Below are 16,380 nucleotides of genomic sequence, written 5' to 3' on the forward strand. Positions count from 1 at the left end.
ACATGCACTGAACTGTGGGACCTTAAATGGACAGGTGTGCCTTTCCAAATGATGTCCAATCAATTGAATTTACCACAGGTGGACTCCAAGTTGTAGAAACATCTCAAGGATGATCAATGGAAACAGGATGCACCTGAGCTCAATTTCAAGTCTCATAGCAAAGGGTCTGAATACATTACTAAAAAATGTTTTCGCTTTGTCATTATGGGGTATTGTGTGTAGATTGATGAGGAAAACATTTAATTTAATCAATTTTAGAACAAGGCTGTAACAACAAAATGTGGAAAAGTGAAGGGGTTGAATACTTTTCATTCTGCACTGTATGATCATTGTACTGGATCAAAATAAACAAGATAATTAAAATCAGTTTGAGAGGAAATGTGAAAGGCCACACATGTGGGCCGGATTCACATTAAAGGGACAACCCAAACTGTTCTCTACTGGCTTAGATATTTTCTTTTCACATTGTCCTTTCCAGGACAGTTCCAATAACAACTACAACAGCCTACTACTGAAGTTACCTCTCTCAACCACACATTCCGAGCCTAATACGAGGTTATAGTTCAGCTTCAGGTAGACTATCTATTCTGCAGCTTTCACATTGACCATCTATTCTGCAGCTTTCACATTGACCATCTATTCTGCAGCTTTCACATTGACCATCTATTCTGCAGCTTTCACATTGACCATCTACTCTGCAGCTTTCACATTGACCATCTATTCTGCAGCTTTCACATTGACCATCTATTCTGCAGCTTTCACATTGACCATCTATTCTGCAGCTTTCACATTGACCATCTATTCTGCAGCTTTCACATTGACCATCTATTCTGCAGCTTTCACATTGACCATCTATTCTGCAGCTCACATTCATCTATTCTGCAGACCATCTATTCTGCAGCTTTCACATTGACCATCTATTCTGCAGCTTTCACATTGACCATCTATTCTGCAGCTTTGACCATCTATTCTGCAGACATTGACCATCTATTCTGCAGCTTTCACATTGACCATCTATTCTGCAGCTTTCACATTGACCATCTATTCTGCAGCTTTCACATTGACCATCTATTCTGCAGCTTTCACATTGACCATCTATTCTGCAGCTTTCACATTGACCATCTATTCTGCAGCTTTCACATTGACCATCTATTCTGCAGCTTTCACATTGACCATCTATTCTGCAGCTTTCACATTGACCATCTATTCTGCAGCTTTCACATTGACATCATCTGACCATTCTGCAGCTTTCACATTGACCATCTATTCTGCAGCTTTCACATTGACCATCTATTCTGCAGCTTTCACATTGACCATCTATCTATTCTGACCATCTTTCACATTGACCATCTATTCTGCAGCATTGACCATCTTCTGCACATTGACCATCTATTCTGCAGCTTTCACATTGACCATCTATTCTGCAGCTTTCACATTGACCATCTATTCCATCTGACCATTCTGCAGCTTTCACATTGACCATCTATTCTGCAGCTTTCACATTGACCATCTATTCTGCAGCTTTCACATTGACCATCTATTCTGCAGCTTTCACATTGACCATCTATTCTGCAGCTTTCACATTGACCATCTACTCTGCAGCTTTCATTCTGCAGCATTGACCATCTATTCTGCAGCTTGACCACATTGACCATCTATTCTGCAGCTTTCACATTGACCATCTATTCTGCAGCTTTCACATTGACCATCTATTCTGCAGCTTTCACATTGACCCATCTATTCTGACCATCTATTCTGCAGCTTTCACATTGACCATCTATTCTGCAGCTTTCACATTGACCATCTATTCTGCAGCTTTCACATTGACCATCTATTCTGCAGCTTTCACATTGACCATCTATTCTGCAGCTTTCACATTGACCATCTATTCTGCAGCTTTCACATTGACCATCTATTCTGCAGCTTTCACATTGACCATCTATTCTGCAGCTTTCACATTGACCATCTATTCTGCAGCTTTCACATTGACCATCTATTCTGCAGCTTTCACATTGACCATCTATTCTGCAGCTTTCACATTGACCATCTATTCTGCAGCTTTCACATTGACCATCTATTCTGCAGCTTTCACATTGACCATCTATTCTGCAGCTTTCACATTGACCATCTATTCTGCAGCTTGCAGCACATTGACCATCTATTCTGCAGCTTTCACATTGACCATCTATTCTGCAGCTTTCACATTGACCATCTATTCTGCAGCTTTCACATTGATTCCATCTGACCATTCTGCAGCTTTCACATTGACCATCTATTCTGCAGCTTTCACATTGACCATCTATTCTGCAGCTTTCACATTGACCATCTATTCTGCAGCTTTCACATTGACCATCTATTCTGCAGCTTTCACATTGACCATCTATTCTGCAGCTTTCACATTGACATCTATCTATTCTGCAGCTTTCACATTGACCATCTATTCTGCAGCTTTCACATTGACCATCTATTCTGCAGCTTTCACATTGATTGACCCATCTATTCTGCAGCTTTCACATTGACCATCTATTCTGCAGCTTTCACATTGACCATCTATTCTGCAGCTTTCACATTGACCATCTATTCTGCAGCTTTCACATTGACCATCTATTCTGCAGCTTTCACATTGACCATCTATTCTGCAGCTTTCACATTGACCATCTATTCTGCAGCTTTCACATTGACCATCTATTCTGCAGCTTTCACATTGACCATCTATTCTGCAGCTTTCACATTGACCATCTATTCTGCAGCTTTCACATTGACCATCTATTCTGCAGCTTTCACATTGACCATCTATTCTGCAGCTTTCACATTGACCATCTATTCTGCAGCTTTCACATTGACCATCTATTCTGCAGCTTTCACATTGACCATCTATTCTGCAGCTTTCACATTGACCATCTATTCTGCAGCTTTCACATTGACCATCTATTCTGCAGCTTTCACATTTAGACATTCACACACACTGTCCAGCAGAAAGAAGTATCTTCCCTGTGTTGTCCTCTGGTAAATAATTACCAGTTGATTCCAGTCAGTGCGCAAGGGACATGACTTGGTATAATTGTAGAACACGCGTGTGTGTGGTGTGTGTTAGCTGAACAGTTGTCCCTCACAGTAACTGAGACATAAACCATGTTTATTATGGTCTGTACAAGTTTTCTTTATTTTTCATTTTATTGTAAGCACAGCTTTGTAAATGCACCGAGGGAAACACAGTGAAGACTAGAATGTCACAAGAAGAGGGAGAGAATGACAACAAGAGGGAGCAGAAGAGAGGAAAGGAAAAAGAAGAGAAGGAGGGGGCGAAAGGTGACTCGACAGTTTCTGATCAGTAAATAATACATGTCTCCCCGGTGGGGAAACTAACGTGAGAGAGACTACGGAACGCGCAACAGAAAATAAAATAGATCAGGATGCAGAGCGCACACGTCCTTCAGGGACTCTCCTAAATGACGTTGTTATCGGATATTATTACATTTTTTATAATATCATGTATAGTTACATATCCACTAGGTGATAATAATATTAATAATAATAAGCCATGTCTGGTCATAGATAAGCCTCTCCCTCTCTTTCTGTCTGAAATGAGCTCATCCAAGACATGGCGGGGAGCAGTGGAAGGTACCATGGACTCCTCTGAAAGGGGTGGACATCATTAACTTTAATTTCACCCCCCCCTTCTACTGTGACAGTTAATAGGCTCCGGATAAAAAGATCTTGTTAAAATCATCGTCATGCATAGCCAAGCACATTATGCCTCCTATACCTCACACTCACTGCCTACGTAGCTGCTAAGAGCAGTTATGATCTACTGTGACCTGCTTATGAGCATTAGTGCTGTGCAGGGAAGGTCGTACCATGTTCCCACTGCCACAGGGTGGAACTAGCACCATTCGACGGACAGAGAATGCTTTGAGACAAAATTACACCCTACTCCCTATAGTTTGACCAGAGCCGTATGCAGTGGCACTATGTAGCTCTGGCCAAAAGTAGTCCACTACATAGGGATTAGGGTGCCATTTCAGATTTGCCTTCAGTTTCAGCGGCTAAAACCCACTCAACCACTATGACGGACAGGCTGACTGACCACAGATATACACCCCCCTATCACACACATACATGCTCCTCTACCCTCCCTCTGTTTATCCTGCCTGGGGTGTGGCTACATCATGCTGCTGTTCCGGCCCCTCCCCTATTGTACTAAAACCAGGAAGTTAAACCAAAGTTAAAACCGTTAGCGTTGAGGCTTCAGAGTGAGATCGGGGTCAGAGGGCGAGGTGTGTCGACGTCAGGGGTGAATCTCAGAGCAGGTTGGATCTTCAACGTCAGTGAAGGGAACTACAACACTCCTCTCTTCCCAGAGTGCCCTGCAGTAGGCAACTTGGAGGTACCAGGAGGGGTGGGGGGGTGTCAGAGCCTTCTTATCAGCATGTTTGTGTAAGCAGATGTAAGCGTATGTGTGTTCATGTAAGCGTGTAAGTAAGTGCACATGTGTGTTCATGTAAGCATGTATGTGTTTGTGCATCCATGTAAGAGTGTGTCCTTGTGTGTCCGTGTTAAGTCTCCAGAGGGAGAGTGCAGCTCCATAGTTGTCCCGTGGGCTGTTCATCTGTTCTATAGGCTGTCTGCTGGGGGCTCACCACCACTGGAGCCGGACTGGGCACGCTTGATGTACAGATTCAACAACTTCAACTGGAGAGAGAGAAGAGAGTTTGGGTTGTAGAACTGAATCAGTTCTTCTGGAACCCTCCTGATCCAGTAATATAAAATGTATTGATGAATTTAAGAATGAAGTATACTAGCGTGGATGTATTGGAACACAGATAATGGGTCTGGTTAGTAGAAAGTGGGCATGGTCACTCACTTTGCTGCCAGACAGTTGGTTGAGGTGAGGTTTTAGCTCCTCCCCTATGACTGCGTAGAGGGCCACCAGACAGAATACACAGGCCTTCCTCACACTGCTCTCAGAGTTGTCATAACCCTGCATAACATGACATAAGAGGGGTTATTAGCCTGTATTACACGACAGAAGGGTTATAGCCCTCCATAACATGACAGTGGGTCATAACCCTGAATAACTAGGATGTGTTACCTGTATGTATGTGTGTGTGTGTTACCTGTATGTGTATGTGTGTGTGTGTTACCTGTATGTGTATGTGTGTGTTTGTTACCTGTATGTGTTTGTTACCTGTATGTGTTTGTTACCTGTGTGTGTGTGTTACCTGTATGTATGTGTTATGTATGTATGTATGTATGTATGTATGTATGTATGTATGTATGTATGTATGTGTTACCTGTATGTATGTGTGTGTGTGTTACCTGTATGTATGTGTTACCTGTATGTATGTGTGTGTGTTACCTGTATGTGTGTGTGTTACCTGTATGTGTATGTGTGTGTGTTTGTTACCTGTATGTGTATGTGTGTGTGTTTGTTACCTGTATGTGTATGTGTGTGTGTTTGTTACCTGTATGTGTATGTGTGTGTGTGTGTTACCTGTATGTGTGTGTTTGTTACCTGTATGTGTGTGTTTGTTACCTGTATGTGTGTGTTTGTTACCTGTATGTGTGTGTTTGTTACCTGTATGTGTGTGTTTGTTACCTGTATGTGTGTGTTTGTTACCTGCATGTGTGTTACCTGCATGTGTGTGTGTTACCTGTATGTGTGTTACCTGTATGTGTGTGTGTTACCTGTATGTGTGTGTGTTACCTGTATGTGTGTGTGTTACCTGTATGTGTGTGTGTGTGTGTGTGTGTGTGTGTGTGTGTGTTACCTGTATGTGTATGTTACCTGTGTGTGTTACCTGTATGTGTGTGTGTTACCTGTATGTGTGTGTATGTGTGTTACCTGTGTGTGTGTGTGTGTGTGTGTTACCTATATGTGTGTGTGTGTTACCTGTATGTGTGTGTGTGTTACCTGTATGTGTGTGTTACCTGTAAGTGTATGTGTGTGTTACCTGTAAGTGTATGTGTGTGTTACCTGTATGTGTGTGTATGTGTGTGTTACCTGTATGTGTATGTTACCTGTGTGTGTTACCTGTATGTGTATGTGTGTGTTACCTGTATGAGTCCGGGGACTATCTCAGGCAGCATGCTGACTAGTCCTTCATGGGGGACCCTCTCTATAACTTTAGTCTGCATCTTGATGGCAGCCAGGTTGATGGGGTAGTCAGCTGACTGGATGATGGGACACAACACCTTGATACACTGGTCTGGACTGATGGATGACGCCAGCATGGCTGCAGTCTCCTCTGCCGCTCGCACCACCTAGACACAGGAACAGGGTTATAGTACCAGATCTATAGCTCCTATACACACACAGGAACAACAGTAGGAGAGTGAATGTATGAGGGTATGTGAGAGAGATTTTACCAGTGTAAATGTGTGCATGTGCAAGAGATTATACCAGTGTAAATGTGTGTATGTGAGAGAGATTATACCAGTGTAAATGTGTGCATGTGCAAGAGATTATACCAGTGTAAATGTGTGTATGTGAGAGAGATTATACCAGTGTAAATGTGTGCATGTGCAAGAGATTATACCAGTGTAAATGTGTGCATGTGCAAGAGATTATACCAGTGTAAATGTGTGTATGTGAGAGAGATTATACCAGTGTAAATGTGTGCATGTGCAAGAGATTATACCAGTGTAAATGTGTGTATGTGAGAGAGATTATACCAGTGTAAATGTGTGTATGTGAGAGAGATTATACCAGTGTAAATGTGTGTATGTGAGAGAGATTATACCAGTGTAAATGTGTGTATGTGAGAGAGATTATACCAGTGTAAATGTGTGTATGTGAGAGAGATTATACCAGTGTAAATGTGTGCATGTGCAAGAGATTATACCAGTGTAAATGTGTGTATGTGAGAGAGATTATACCAGTGTAAATGTGTGCATGTGCAAGAGATTATACCAGTGTAAATGTGTGCATGTGCAAGAGATTATACCAGTGTAAATGTGTGTATGTGAGAGAGATTATACCAGTGTAAATGTGTGCATGTGCAAGAGATTATATGGAGTGTGTGTATATTATAAGGAGTGTGTGTGTACGTGCGTGTGTGTGTACCTCTTTGTGTGGGTCCTTGTGCGCCTCCAGGGCCTTCATGATGGTGAGTTCAGCGTAGTTCTTAAACCTCCAGGGCTGGCGGCTCAGAATCTCCCTCAGAACACGCAGAGCTAACGCCCTGATCACATGCTGCAGAGGGGAGAGAGAGTTTGGTCAAAGTGTGTTCGTTGCATTGATGCACATATTGAGTGTGTGTGTGTGTACCTCTCTGTCCCCCAGCGTCTCCAGTAGTAACAGGAGGATGGTTTTGAAGTGTTCATCCCAGGAGACCTGCAGGGTGTTTTCTCGAATCAGCTTCAAGAGCTCACAAAGCGCTGCCTTCCTCTCCTCCACACGCTCATTGTGATTGGACAGCTCCTTCAGCAGCTCTGACACCAGCTCTGATTGGTCAATGCTGCTGTCTGTCAGGGGCAACAGCCAAATGGGGTTGAGATTGATAAATTGATGGCAATCAGTATCTATCCCATATTACACTTCAATACATTTTGTGTGTGTGTGTGTGTGTGTGTGTGTGTGTGTGTGTGTATATGAATACATGTGTGTGTTAGTGCAAATTAATATACATTACCAGTCAAAAGTTGGCACCTAGCCATTCAAGAGTGCTTCTTTATTTTTTTACTATTTTCTACATTGTTGAATAATACTGAAGACATCAAACCGATGAAATAACATATGGAATCATGTAGTAACCAAAAAAATGTTATACAACTCAATATATTTTAGATTCTTCAAAGTAGCCACCCTTTGCCTTGATGACAGCTCTGCACACTTGGCATTCTCTCAACCAGCTTCACCTGAATTGCTTTTCCAATAGCCTTGAAGGAGTACCCACATACGCTGAGCACTTGTTGGCTGCTTTTCTTTCACTCTGTGGTCCAACTCGTCCCAAACCATCTCAATTGGTTTGAGGTCAGGTGATTGTTGAGGCCAGGTCATCTGATGCATCACTCCATCACTCTCCTTCTTGGTCAAATTGCCCTTACACAGCCTGGAGGTGTGTTGGGTCACTGTCCTGTTGAAAAACAAATGATAGTCCCACTAAGTTCCACTAATCAGATTGGATGGCGTATCGCTGCAGGATGCTGTGGTAGCCACACTGGTTAAGTGTACTTTGAATACTAAATAAATCACTGACTGTGTCACCAGTAAAACACCCCCACACCACCTCCTCCATGCTTCACAGTGGTAACCTCCCATGCGGAGATAATCCGTTCACCTACTCTGCGTCTCAAAAAGACACGGCTGTCTCAAATTTGGACTCATCAGACCAAAAGGACCGATTTCCACCGGTCTAATGTCCATTGCTCGTGTTTCTTGGCCCAAGCAAGTCTCTTCTTCTTATTGCTGTCGTTCAATAGTGGTTTCTTTGCAGCAATTTGACCATTAAGGTCTGATTCACACAGTCTCCTCTGAACAGTTGATTTTGAGAGGCCTCTCTTAGGCTGGTAACTCTAATGAACTTGTCCTCTGCAGCAGAGGTAACTCTGGGTCTTCCTTACCTGTGGCGGTCATCATGAGCCAGTTTCATCATAGAGCTTGATGGTTTTTGTGACTGCACTTGAAGAAACTTTAAAAGTTCTTGACATTTTCCAGATTGACTGACCTTCATGTCTTAAAGTAATGATGGGCTGTTGTTTCGCTTTGCTTATTTGGGCTGTTCTTGCCATAATATGGACTTGGTCTTTTACCAAATAGGGCTCTCTTCTGTATACCACCCTACCTTGTCTCAACACAACTGATTGGCTCAAACGCATTAAGGAAAGAAATTCCACAAATTAACATTTAGCAAGGCATACCCATTAATTGAAATGCATTCCAGGTGACTTCCTCATGAAGCTGGTTGAGAGAATGCCAAGAGTGTGCAAAGCTGTCATCAAGGCAAAGGGTGGCCACTTTGAAGAATCTCAAATATAAAATATATTTGGATTTGTTAAATACTTTTTTGGTTACTAGACGATTCCATGTGTTATTTCATAGTTTTGATGTCTTCAGTACTATTCTACAAAGTACAAAATTGTACAAAAAAATAAATAAAAACATCTGGAATGAGTAGGTGTTTCCAAACTTTTGACTGGTACTGTATGTGTGTTCGTGTGTACCGTCAGTTTGCTGGTCTGATTCGTCTAGTGAAGTATCTATGACGCTGTGTTTGAAGGGGGAGTCAGTGAAGGGGTCACGGGACCCCCGGGGAGAAGAGGAGAGCAGGGGGGTGTTGAGGAGAGACGTCTTGTTGTCCAGAGCTGTACGACCTCCATCCACCTGGTCAGCACTAGCACTACCACCCTGAGGGAGGGGGAGAGAGGGAGACACACGGTGGTATGATTCAGACAGACAGAAATGTAAGCGCTGTCATCGCATGCACACACACACACAGTGGTGTGTGTGGGTTAGGGTTTTTATCATTCTATGGATGGAATGAGGAGAGATATGAGATCTGTTACAGTTCCTACAGTTAATATTTTCACTCAAACCAGAAAACCCCCTGACGGGTCAGGTGATAGGCAGGTGATGGAGTCAGCTGAGCTCTGATTGGCAGGTTGAGGATGGGTGGGCGGGTCAGGTTTCAGACTGACCCCTAGAGGAAATGTCAGCTTGGACATTGCCCTTCCTTGGAACATACCATGGAGAGGGGTGTCATAATGAATAACATCTCACATACTGTACGCACTCGGACACACACACACACGATGCTCCCATCACAACCTACACTATATATACAAAAGTATGTGGACACCCCTTCAAATGATTGGATTCAGCCATTTTAGCCACCCCCGTTGCTGATAGGTATATAAAATCGAGCACACAGCCATGCAATCTTCAAAGACAAACATTGGCAGTAGAATGGCACGGTCATAGGATGCCTCCTTTCTAACAAGTCAGTTCGTTAGATCTCTGCTCTGCTAGAGCTGCCCCTGGCAACTGTAAGTGTTGTTATTGTGAAGTGGAAATGTCTAGGAGCAACAACGACTCAACCGCGAAGTGGTAGGCCACACAAGCTCACAGAAATGGACCGCCGAGTGCTGAAGTGAGTAAAAATCATCTGCCCTCGGTTACAACATTCCCTCCTGAGTTCCAAACTGCCTCTGGAACCAACGTCAGCCCAATAACTGTTTTTTCGGGAGCTTAATGAAATGGGTTTCCATGGCCGAGCAGCCGCACACAGGCCTAAGATCACAATGCGCAATACCAAGAGTTGGCTGGAGTAGTGTAAAGCTGCTATTGGACTATGGAGCAGTGTAAACGAGTTCTCTGGAGTGATGAATCAAGCTTCACCATCTGGCAGTCCAGAGGACGAATCTGGGTTTGGAAGATGTCAGGAAAATGCCACCTGCCCCAATGCTCTAATGCCAACTGAAGTTTGGTGGAGGAGGAATAATGGTCTGGGACAGTTTATGGTTCGGTCTAGGCCCGTTAGTTCCAGTGAAGGGAAATCTAAACGCTACAGCATACAATGATATTCTAGATGATTCTGTGCTTCCAACTTTGTGGCAACAGTTTGGGTAAGGCCCTTTCCTGTTTCAGCATGACTAAGCGAGATCCATACACAAATGGTTTGTTGAGATCAGTGTGGAAGAATTTGACTGGTCTATTCAGATTCCTGACCTCAACCCCATCGAACACCCTTAAGATGAATTGGAACGTTGACTGTGAGCCAGGCCTAATTGCCCAACATCAGTCCCCGACCTCACTAACGCTCTTAGCTGACTGGTAGCAAGTCCCCGCAGCAATGTTCCGACATCTTGTGGAGAGCCTTCCCAGAAGAGTGGAGGCTGTTATAGCAGCAAAGGGGGGACCAACTCCATATTAATGGCCATGATTTTGGAATGAGATGTTCGACGAGCAGGTGTCAAAATACTTTTGGTCAAGTAGTGTATTTTAACAAGTAGTGTATTTTAATGTGTTATTTTTTCCCTGATATTAGCTTACACCACCAGATAAATAGCTATTTCCGGTGAAATCCACTTTGTAAGAAAGGAGATGCTTTGACACCAGACAGTGCGATAACAGTTGGGGTCAGAAGGTTATGGGGTTCAGTGTCTCTCACACACAACAAGGGGAGTGGCAGGACATATCTGTTCTCAGGAACATTGTGTGTGAAGGCTTAAACCCCCAGAATTCACCTGACTATAAATAATCCTTTCTAAGGTGCATCCCATCATGTCGGTTCTACACACACACACACACACACACACACACACACACACACACACACACACACACACACACACACACACACACACACACACACACACACACACACACACACACACACACACACACCTCCTCTCCTTCCCTCCGTCTGACCGGTTCGTTCATGTCTTCCTGGCTACGGACGGAGAAGTTCTGGATGGCCTCTGTGACTCCTCTCAGACTACTGTAGATGTCCTCTGAGTTCATGTTCTCTGTGTCGTAGTCAAATGCACTGCACACAACAACACATCAGTCATATTACTATCACAATAGGTCAACATTATAGGAGTGTGTTCTGAGGTCTGTGTGTGTAACCTGGGTGTGCGTGTACATTGGGAGGTGTGTGTATGTTACCTGGGTGAGGATGTGTTCTGTGATGTGTTGGTAGGAGAGGTGAGGGGGCTGGACCAGCTGGCAGGAGAGCGGGGTGTGTGGCGTGTAAGAGGGCTTCCTGTCGGGGCCTGGGGGAGAGAGTAACACATAATAGCATCAAGTACATGCTAGGACCTTTTAGTTTCCCAACTCCTAAGATCCTTCATCAGGCCAGGCTGGGAGGGGTACAGCCAAGGCCAGGTTACCTGCTGGGAGGGGTACAGCCAAGGCCAGGTGTCGTTACCTGCTGGGAGGGGTACAGCCAAGGCCAGGTTACCTGCTGGGAGGGGTACAGCCAAGGCCAGGTTACCTGCTGGGAGGGGTACAGCCAAGGCCAGGTTACCTGCTGGGAGGGGTACAGCCAAGGCCAGGTTACCTGCTGGGAGGGGTACAGCCAAGGCCAGGTTACCTGCTGGGAGGGGTACAGCCAAGGCCAGGTTACCTGCTGGGAGGGGTACAGCCAAGGCCAGATGTCGTTACCTGCTGGGAGGGGTACAGCCAAGGCCAGGTGTCGTTACCTGCTGGGAGGGGTACAGCCAAGGCCAGGTGTCGTTACCTGTGCAGCATTGCCTGTGTTCCTCAGGTGGTTCTGTAGCAATTTGGTGGCGCCATCCTGGAAGGTCTTGGGCAGAGCTGCCAGCAGCATGGTGAACTCTGGAGTGTTCAACTGGAACAACGAGATCAACACCGACTGGGCAGCCTGGAACACACACACAGACAGACAGACAGACAGACAGACAGACAGACAGACAGACAGACACATCAGAAACCAATCAAAGTTCACGTCAACCAATAATCAACAAATTGCCTCATACAGAAATGTCTGTAAGGTACCTTCCTGACGTCGGAGCTCTTGGGCTCTGTGGTCCAGGTGATGACGCGTGACACAGCCAGGCGCGTCTCACTGGAGTTCACAAAGTCCTGCGGCTCCATCTGCAGGGTCAATGTCTCAATGTACTTCAGAACAGCCACCTTCACCTGGACACACATTCAGAGTATAAAAGGTTAGAGAACCCACTGTTACACACATCTTCTGTCTGTGTGGTTCATGGATCATCCCAGGAGTTTCCTAACTCTGAGCTGAAACTAGTTCTACTCTGCAACACAAAGTAAACATCCGCAACAACAAAGAAGGTGCAGTAAGATGCTAGTCTCCTTCACAGTTGTAGTCAGGCAGCTATCATGAAGGAGGTGGAGGGGGGAGAAACCAATAAAGACAAATGAAAACTAAAGGAAAAAGAGCCACCATTTACATTCGTTCTTCGTTCTCACATTAGTTTCTCTTTTACAATATTTTCATTCCTTTAAAAAAAAGTCCATCTCTGTCTCACTCTTCCTCTATTCAAAACACTTCATCGACCGACCGCCTGCTCCTCAGTGTGCGCGTCATAAAAATGCTCCCCCCTGAGCACACTGACCTGGGAGGATTGGTTCCAGGCTGAGACCTGCTCGTTCAGAGAGCAGCAGGCGTGGTGCCCCCTGGGGGCTCTCGTGGCAGGGGGGAACAATTTAACATCGCGCCTCATGGTTCTTGAAGCAGGGGGAATCAATTTAATGTTGCGCCGCCCACAACACGTTCCCCTCCTCCCCACAGGCTTAGAGAGAGAGGGAGGGGCGGAGAGTGAGAGGGAGAGGGAGGAGAGAGGAAGGGGGGAGAGGGGAAGTGGGAGAAAGGTAGGGGGGGAGAGGGGAAGTGGGAGAAAGGTAGGGGGAGAGAGAGGAGAGGTTAGAGGAGAAGGTAGGTGAGGGGAGGAAGGAAGAGGATGTAGGAGGGAGCGAGGAGGCAAGACAGAGAGATGGATACACAATGGGACAGGGATGAGAGGAGTGAAAATTACATCAGAAAATGAGAGAAGGGAAAGCATAGCAAGGGAAGGTGAGGTGAAGAGTGAAGGAGGGAGAAGAAGATTGAGGAAGGTGAGGTAATGAAAGTGAAGGAGGTGGGAAGGGGAACGGGAGGGAGGGAGGGAACTAACAAGTGTATTAAGGGAAATACAAAGTGAGAGGAGGGAGAAGATGGAGGAAAGGGAGGGGAGAGGATAGAGAGGCAGCGAGGAAGGGGAGGTGAGGCGGGCTCAGACTGCAGAGAGCAAAGCCAGTGGTTGGCGGGTTTAATTGGAGGCATATCAGTCGCTATCCAATCAGAGTCCAGGGATCGGGTGGGTAGGGAGCGGAGCCAGTGTTAAACAGCCGTGATATCAGAAAAGTGGTTACTGATACAATAGTTACCGTGGTTGCTGAGACAGTAGGTGAGCCTGGCGACAGAGAGGCTGTCCCTGCCTTTCAACCCTCCCTACATCCCTTTTACTCCCCCTTCCTCTTCTCACTCAGTCAATCTCTTTCTTCATACATACACAAAACATCTACCCCCCTAAACAGAGAGACAGACATGTACCTTGAGGTTTGGTGTCTGAGTCTGGTCCACAGTGAACCTCATAAGGATAGTGAACTGGAGGTCGTTGGGGAAAGACTCTCTGTAGGGGAGATATTATGCACGTGTGTTATATATACGCATATTACACACACACACACACACACACACACACACACACACACACACACACACACACACACACACACACACACACACACACACACACACACACACACACAGGGGCAAAAAAGTATTTAGTCAGCCACCAATTGTGCAAGTTCTCCCAGTTAAAAAGACGAGAGGCCTGTAATTTATTATAGGTACACTTCAACTATGACAGACAAAATGATATTTTTTTTCTCCAGAAAATCACATTGTAGGATTTTTAATTAATTTATTTGCAAATTATGGTGGAAAATAAGTATTTGGTCAATAACAAAAGATTCTCAATACTTTGTTATATACCCTTTGTTGGCAATGACAGAGGTCAAACGTTTTCTGTAAGTCTTCACAAGGTTTTCACACACTGTTGCTGGTATTTTGGCCCATTCCTCCATGCAGATCTCCTCTAGAGCAGTGATGTTTTGGGGCTGTTGCTGGGCAACACGGACTTTCAACTCCCTCCAAAGATTTTCTATGGGGTTGAGATCTGGAGACTGGCTAGGCCACTCCAGGACCTCAAAATGCTTCTTACGAAGCCACTCCTTCGTTGCCCGGGCGGTGTGTTTGGGATCATTGTCATGCTGAAAGACCCAGCCACGTTTCATCTTCAATGCCCTTGCTGATGGAAGGAGGTTTTCACTCAAAATCTCACGATACATGGCCCCATTCATTCTTTACACGGAGCAGTCGTCCTGGTGCCTTTGCAGAAAAACAGCCCCAAAGCATGATGTTTCCACCCCCATGCTTCACAGTAGGTATGGTGTTCTTTGGATGCAACTCAGCATTCTTTGTCCTCCAAACACGACGAGTTGAGTTTTTACCAAAAAGTTATATTTTGGTTTCATCTGACTATATGACATTCTTCCAATCTTCTTCTGGATCATCCAAATACTCTCTAGCAACTTCAGACGGGCCTGGACATGTACTGGCTTAAGCAGGGGGACACGTCTGGCACTGCAGGATTCGAGTCCCTGGCGGCGTAGTGTGTTACTGATGGTAGGCTTTGTTACTTTGGTCCCAGCTCTCTGCAGGTCATTCACTAGGTGCCCCCGTGTGGATCTGGGATTTTTGCTCACCGTTCTTGTGATCATTTTGACCCCACGGTGTGAGATCTTGCGTGGAGCCCCAGATCGAGGGAGATTATCAGTGGTCTTGTATGTCTTCCATTTTCTAATAATTGCTCCCACAGTTGATTTCTTCAAACCAAGCTGCTTACCTATTGAAGATTCAGTCTTCCCAGCCTGGTGCAGGTCTACAATTTTGTTTCTGGTGTCCTTTGACAGCTCTTTGGTCTTGGCCATATTGGAGTTTGGATTGTGACTGTTTGAGGTTGTGGACAGGTGTCTTTTATACTGATAACAAGTTCAAACAGGTGCCATTAATACAGGTAACGAGTGGAGGACAGAGGAGCCTCCTAAAGAAGAAGTTACAGGTCTGTGAGAACCAGAAATCTTGCTTGTTTGTAGGTGACCAAATACTAATTTTCCACCATAATTTGCAAATAAATAAATTAAAAATCCTACAATGTGATTTTCTCGATTTTTTTTTCTCATTTTGTCTGTCATAGTTGAAGTGTACCTATGATGAAAATTACAGGCCTCTCATCTTTTTAAGTGGGAGAACTTGCACAATTGTTGGCTGACTAAATCATTTTTTGCCCCACTGTATATACAAATATACACACACACTACAGACACACACATTACAGACACACACATATTAGACACACACACGTTACAGACACACACGCAGACGTTACAGACACACACGCAGACGTTACAGACACACACGCAGACGTTACAGACACACACACACACGTTACAATTACACATTACAGACACATATACAAACGTTATATATACAGTTGCAAGAAAAAGTATGTGATCCTTTTAGAATTACCTAGATTTCTGCATAAATTAGTCATAAAATCTGATCTTCACCTAAGTCATAACAATAGACAAACACAGTCTGCTTAAACTAATAACACGCAAACAATTACATGTTTTCATGTCTTTATTGAACACACCGTGTAAACATTCACAGTGCAGGTAGGAAAAATATGAACTGGATTTAATAACTGGTTGACTCTCCTTTGGCAGCAATAACCTCAACCAAACGTTTTCTGTAGTTGCGGATCAGACCTGCAAAACGGGAGGAATTTTGGACCATTCATCTTTACAAAACGTTTTCATTTCAGCAATATTCTTGGGATGTC

The 16,380-nt window shown here is 44.6% G+C and overlaps 1 protein-coding gene across 42 annotated transcripts in view; it reads right to left on the reverse strand.

The window, feature by feature from the left end:
- Positions 1–3,135: 3,135 nt before the first annotated feature.
- clasp2 (cytoplasmic linker associated protein 2) overlaps positions 3,136–16,380 on the reverse strand; it is a 97,063-nt gene continuing 83,818 nt past the window's right edge. For 41 of the 42 annotated variants that reach the window (XM_052472346.1, XM_052472334.1, XM_052472332.1 and 38 more), the window contains 11 exons: positions 14,025–14,103; positions 12,464–12,607; positions 12,186–12,329; positions 11,612–11,718; positions 11,348–11,489; positions 9,166–9,349; positions 7,271–7,467; positions 7,067–7,195; positions 6,058–6,264; positions 4,865–4,981; positions 3,136–4,692 (listed from right to left, as the gene is read on the reverse strand). In XM_052472346.1, the coding sequence (XP_052328306.1) occupies positions 4,615–4,692; positions 4,865–4,981; positions 6,058–6,264; positions 7,067–7,195; positions 7,271–7,467; positions 9,166–9,349; positions 11,348–11,489; positions 11,612–11,718; positions 12,186–12,329; positions 12,464–12,607; positions 14,025–14,103 (1,528 nt within the window). In that variant the 3' untranslated portion in view covers positions 3,136–4,614. Of the gene's footprint in view, positions 4,693–4,864; positions 4,982–6,057; positions 6,265–7,066; positions 7,196–7,270; positions 7,468–7,501; positions 8,079–9,165; positions 9,350–11,347; positions 11,490–11,611; positions 11,719–12,185; positions 12,330–12,463; positions 12,608–14,024; positions 14,104–16,380 lie in introns of those variants that run through there. The other variant, XM_052472342.1, reaches the window with a different exon arrangement.

Source organism: Oncorhynchus keta, chromosome 20, assembly GCF_023373465.1.
Source record: "Oncorhynchus keta strain PuntledgeMale-10-30-2019 chromosome 20, Oket_V2, whole genome shotgun sequence".
NCBI lineage: Eukaryota > Metazoa > Chordata > Actinopteri > Salmoniformes > Salmonidae > Oncorhynchus > Oncorhynchus keta.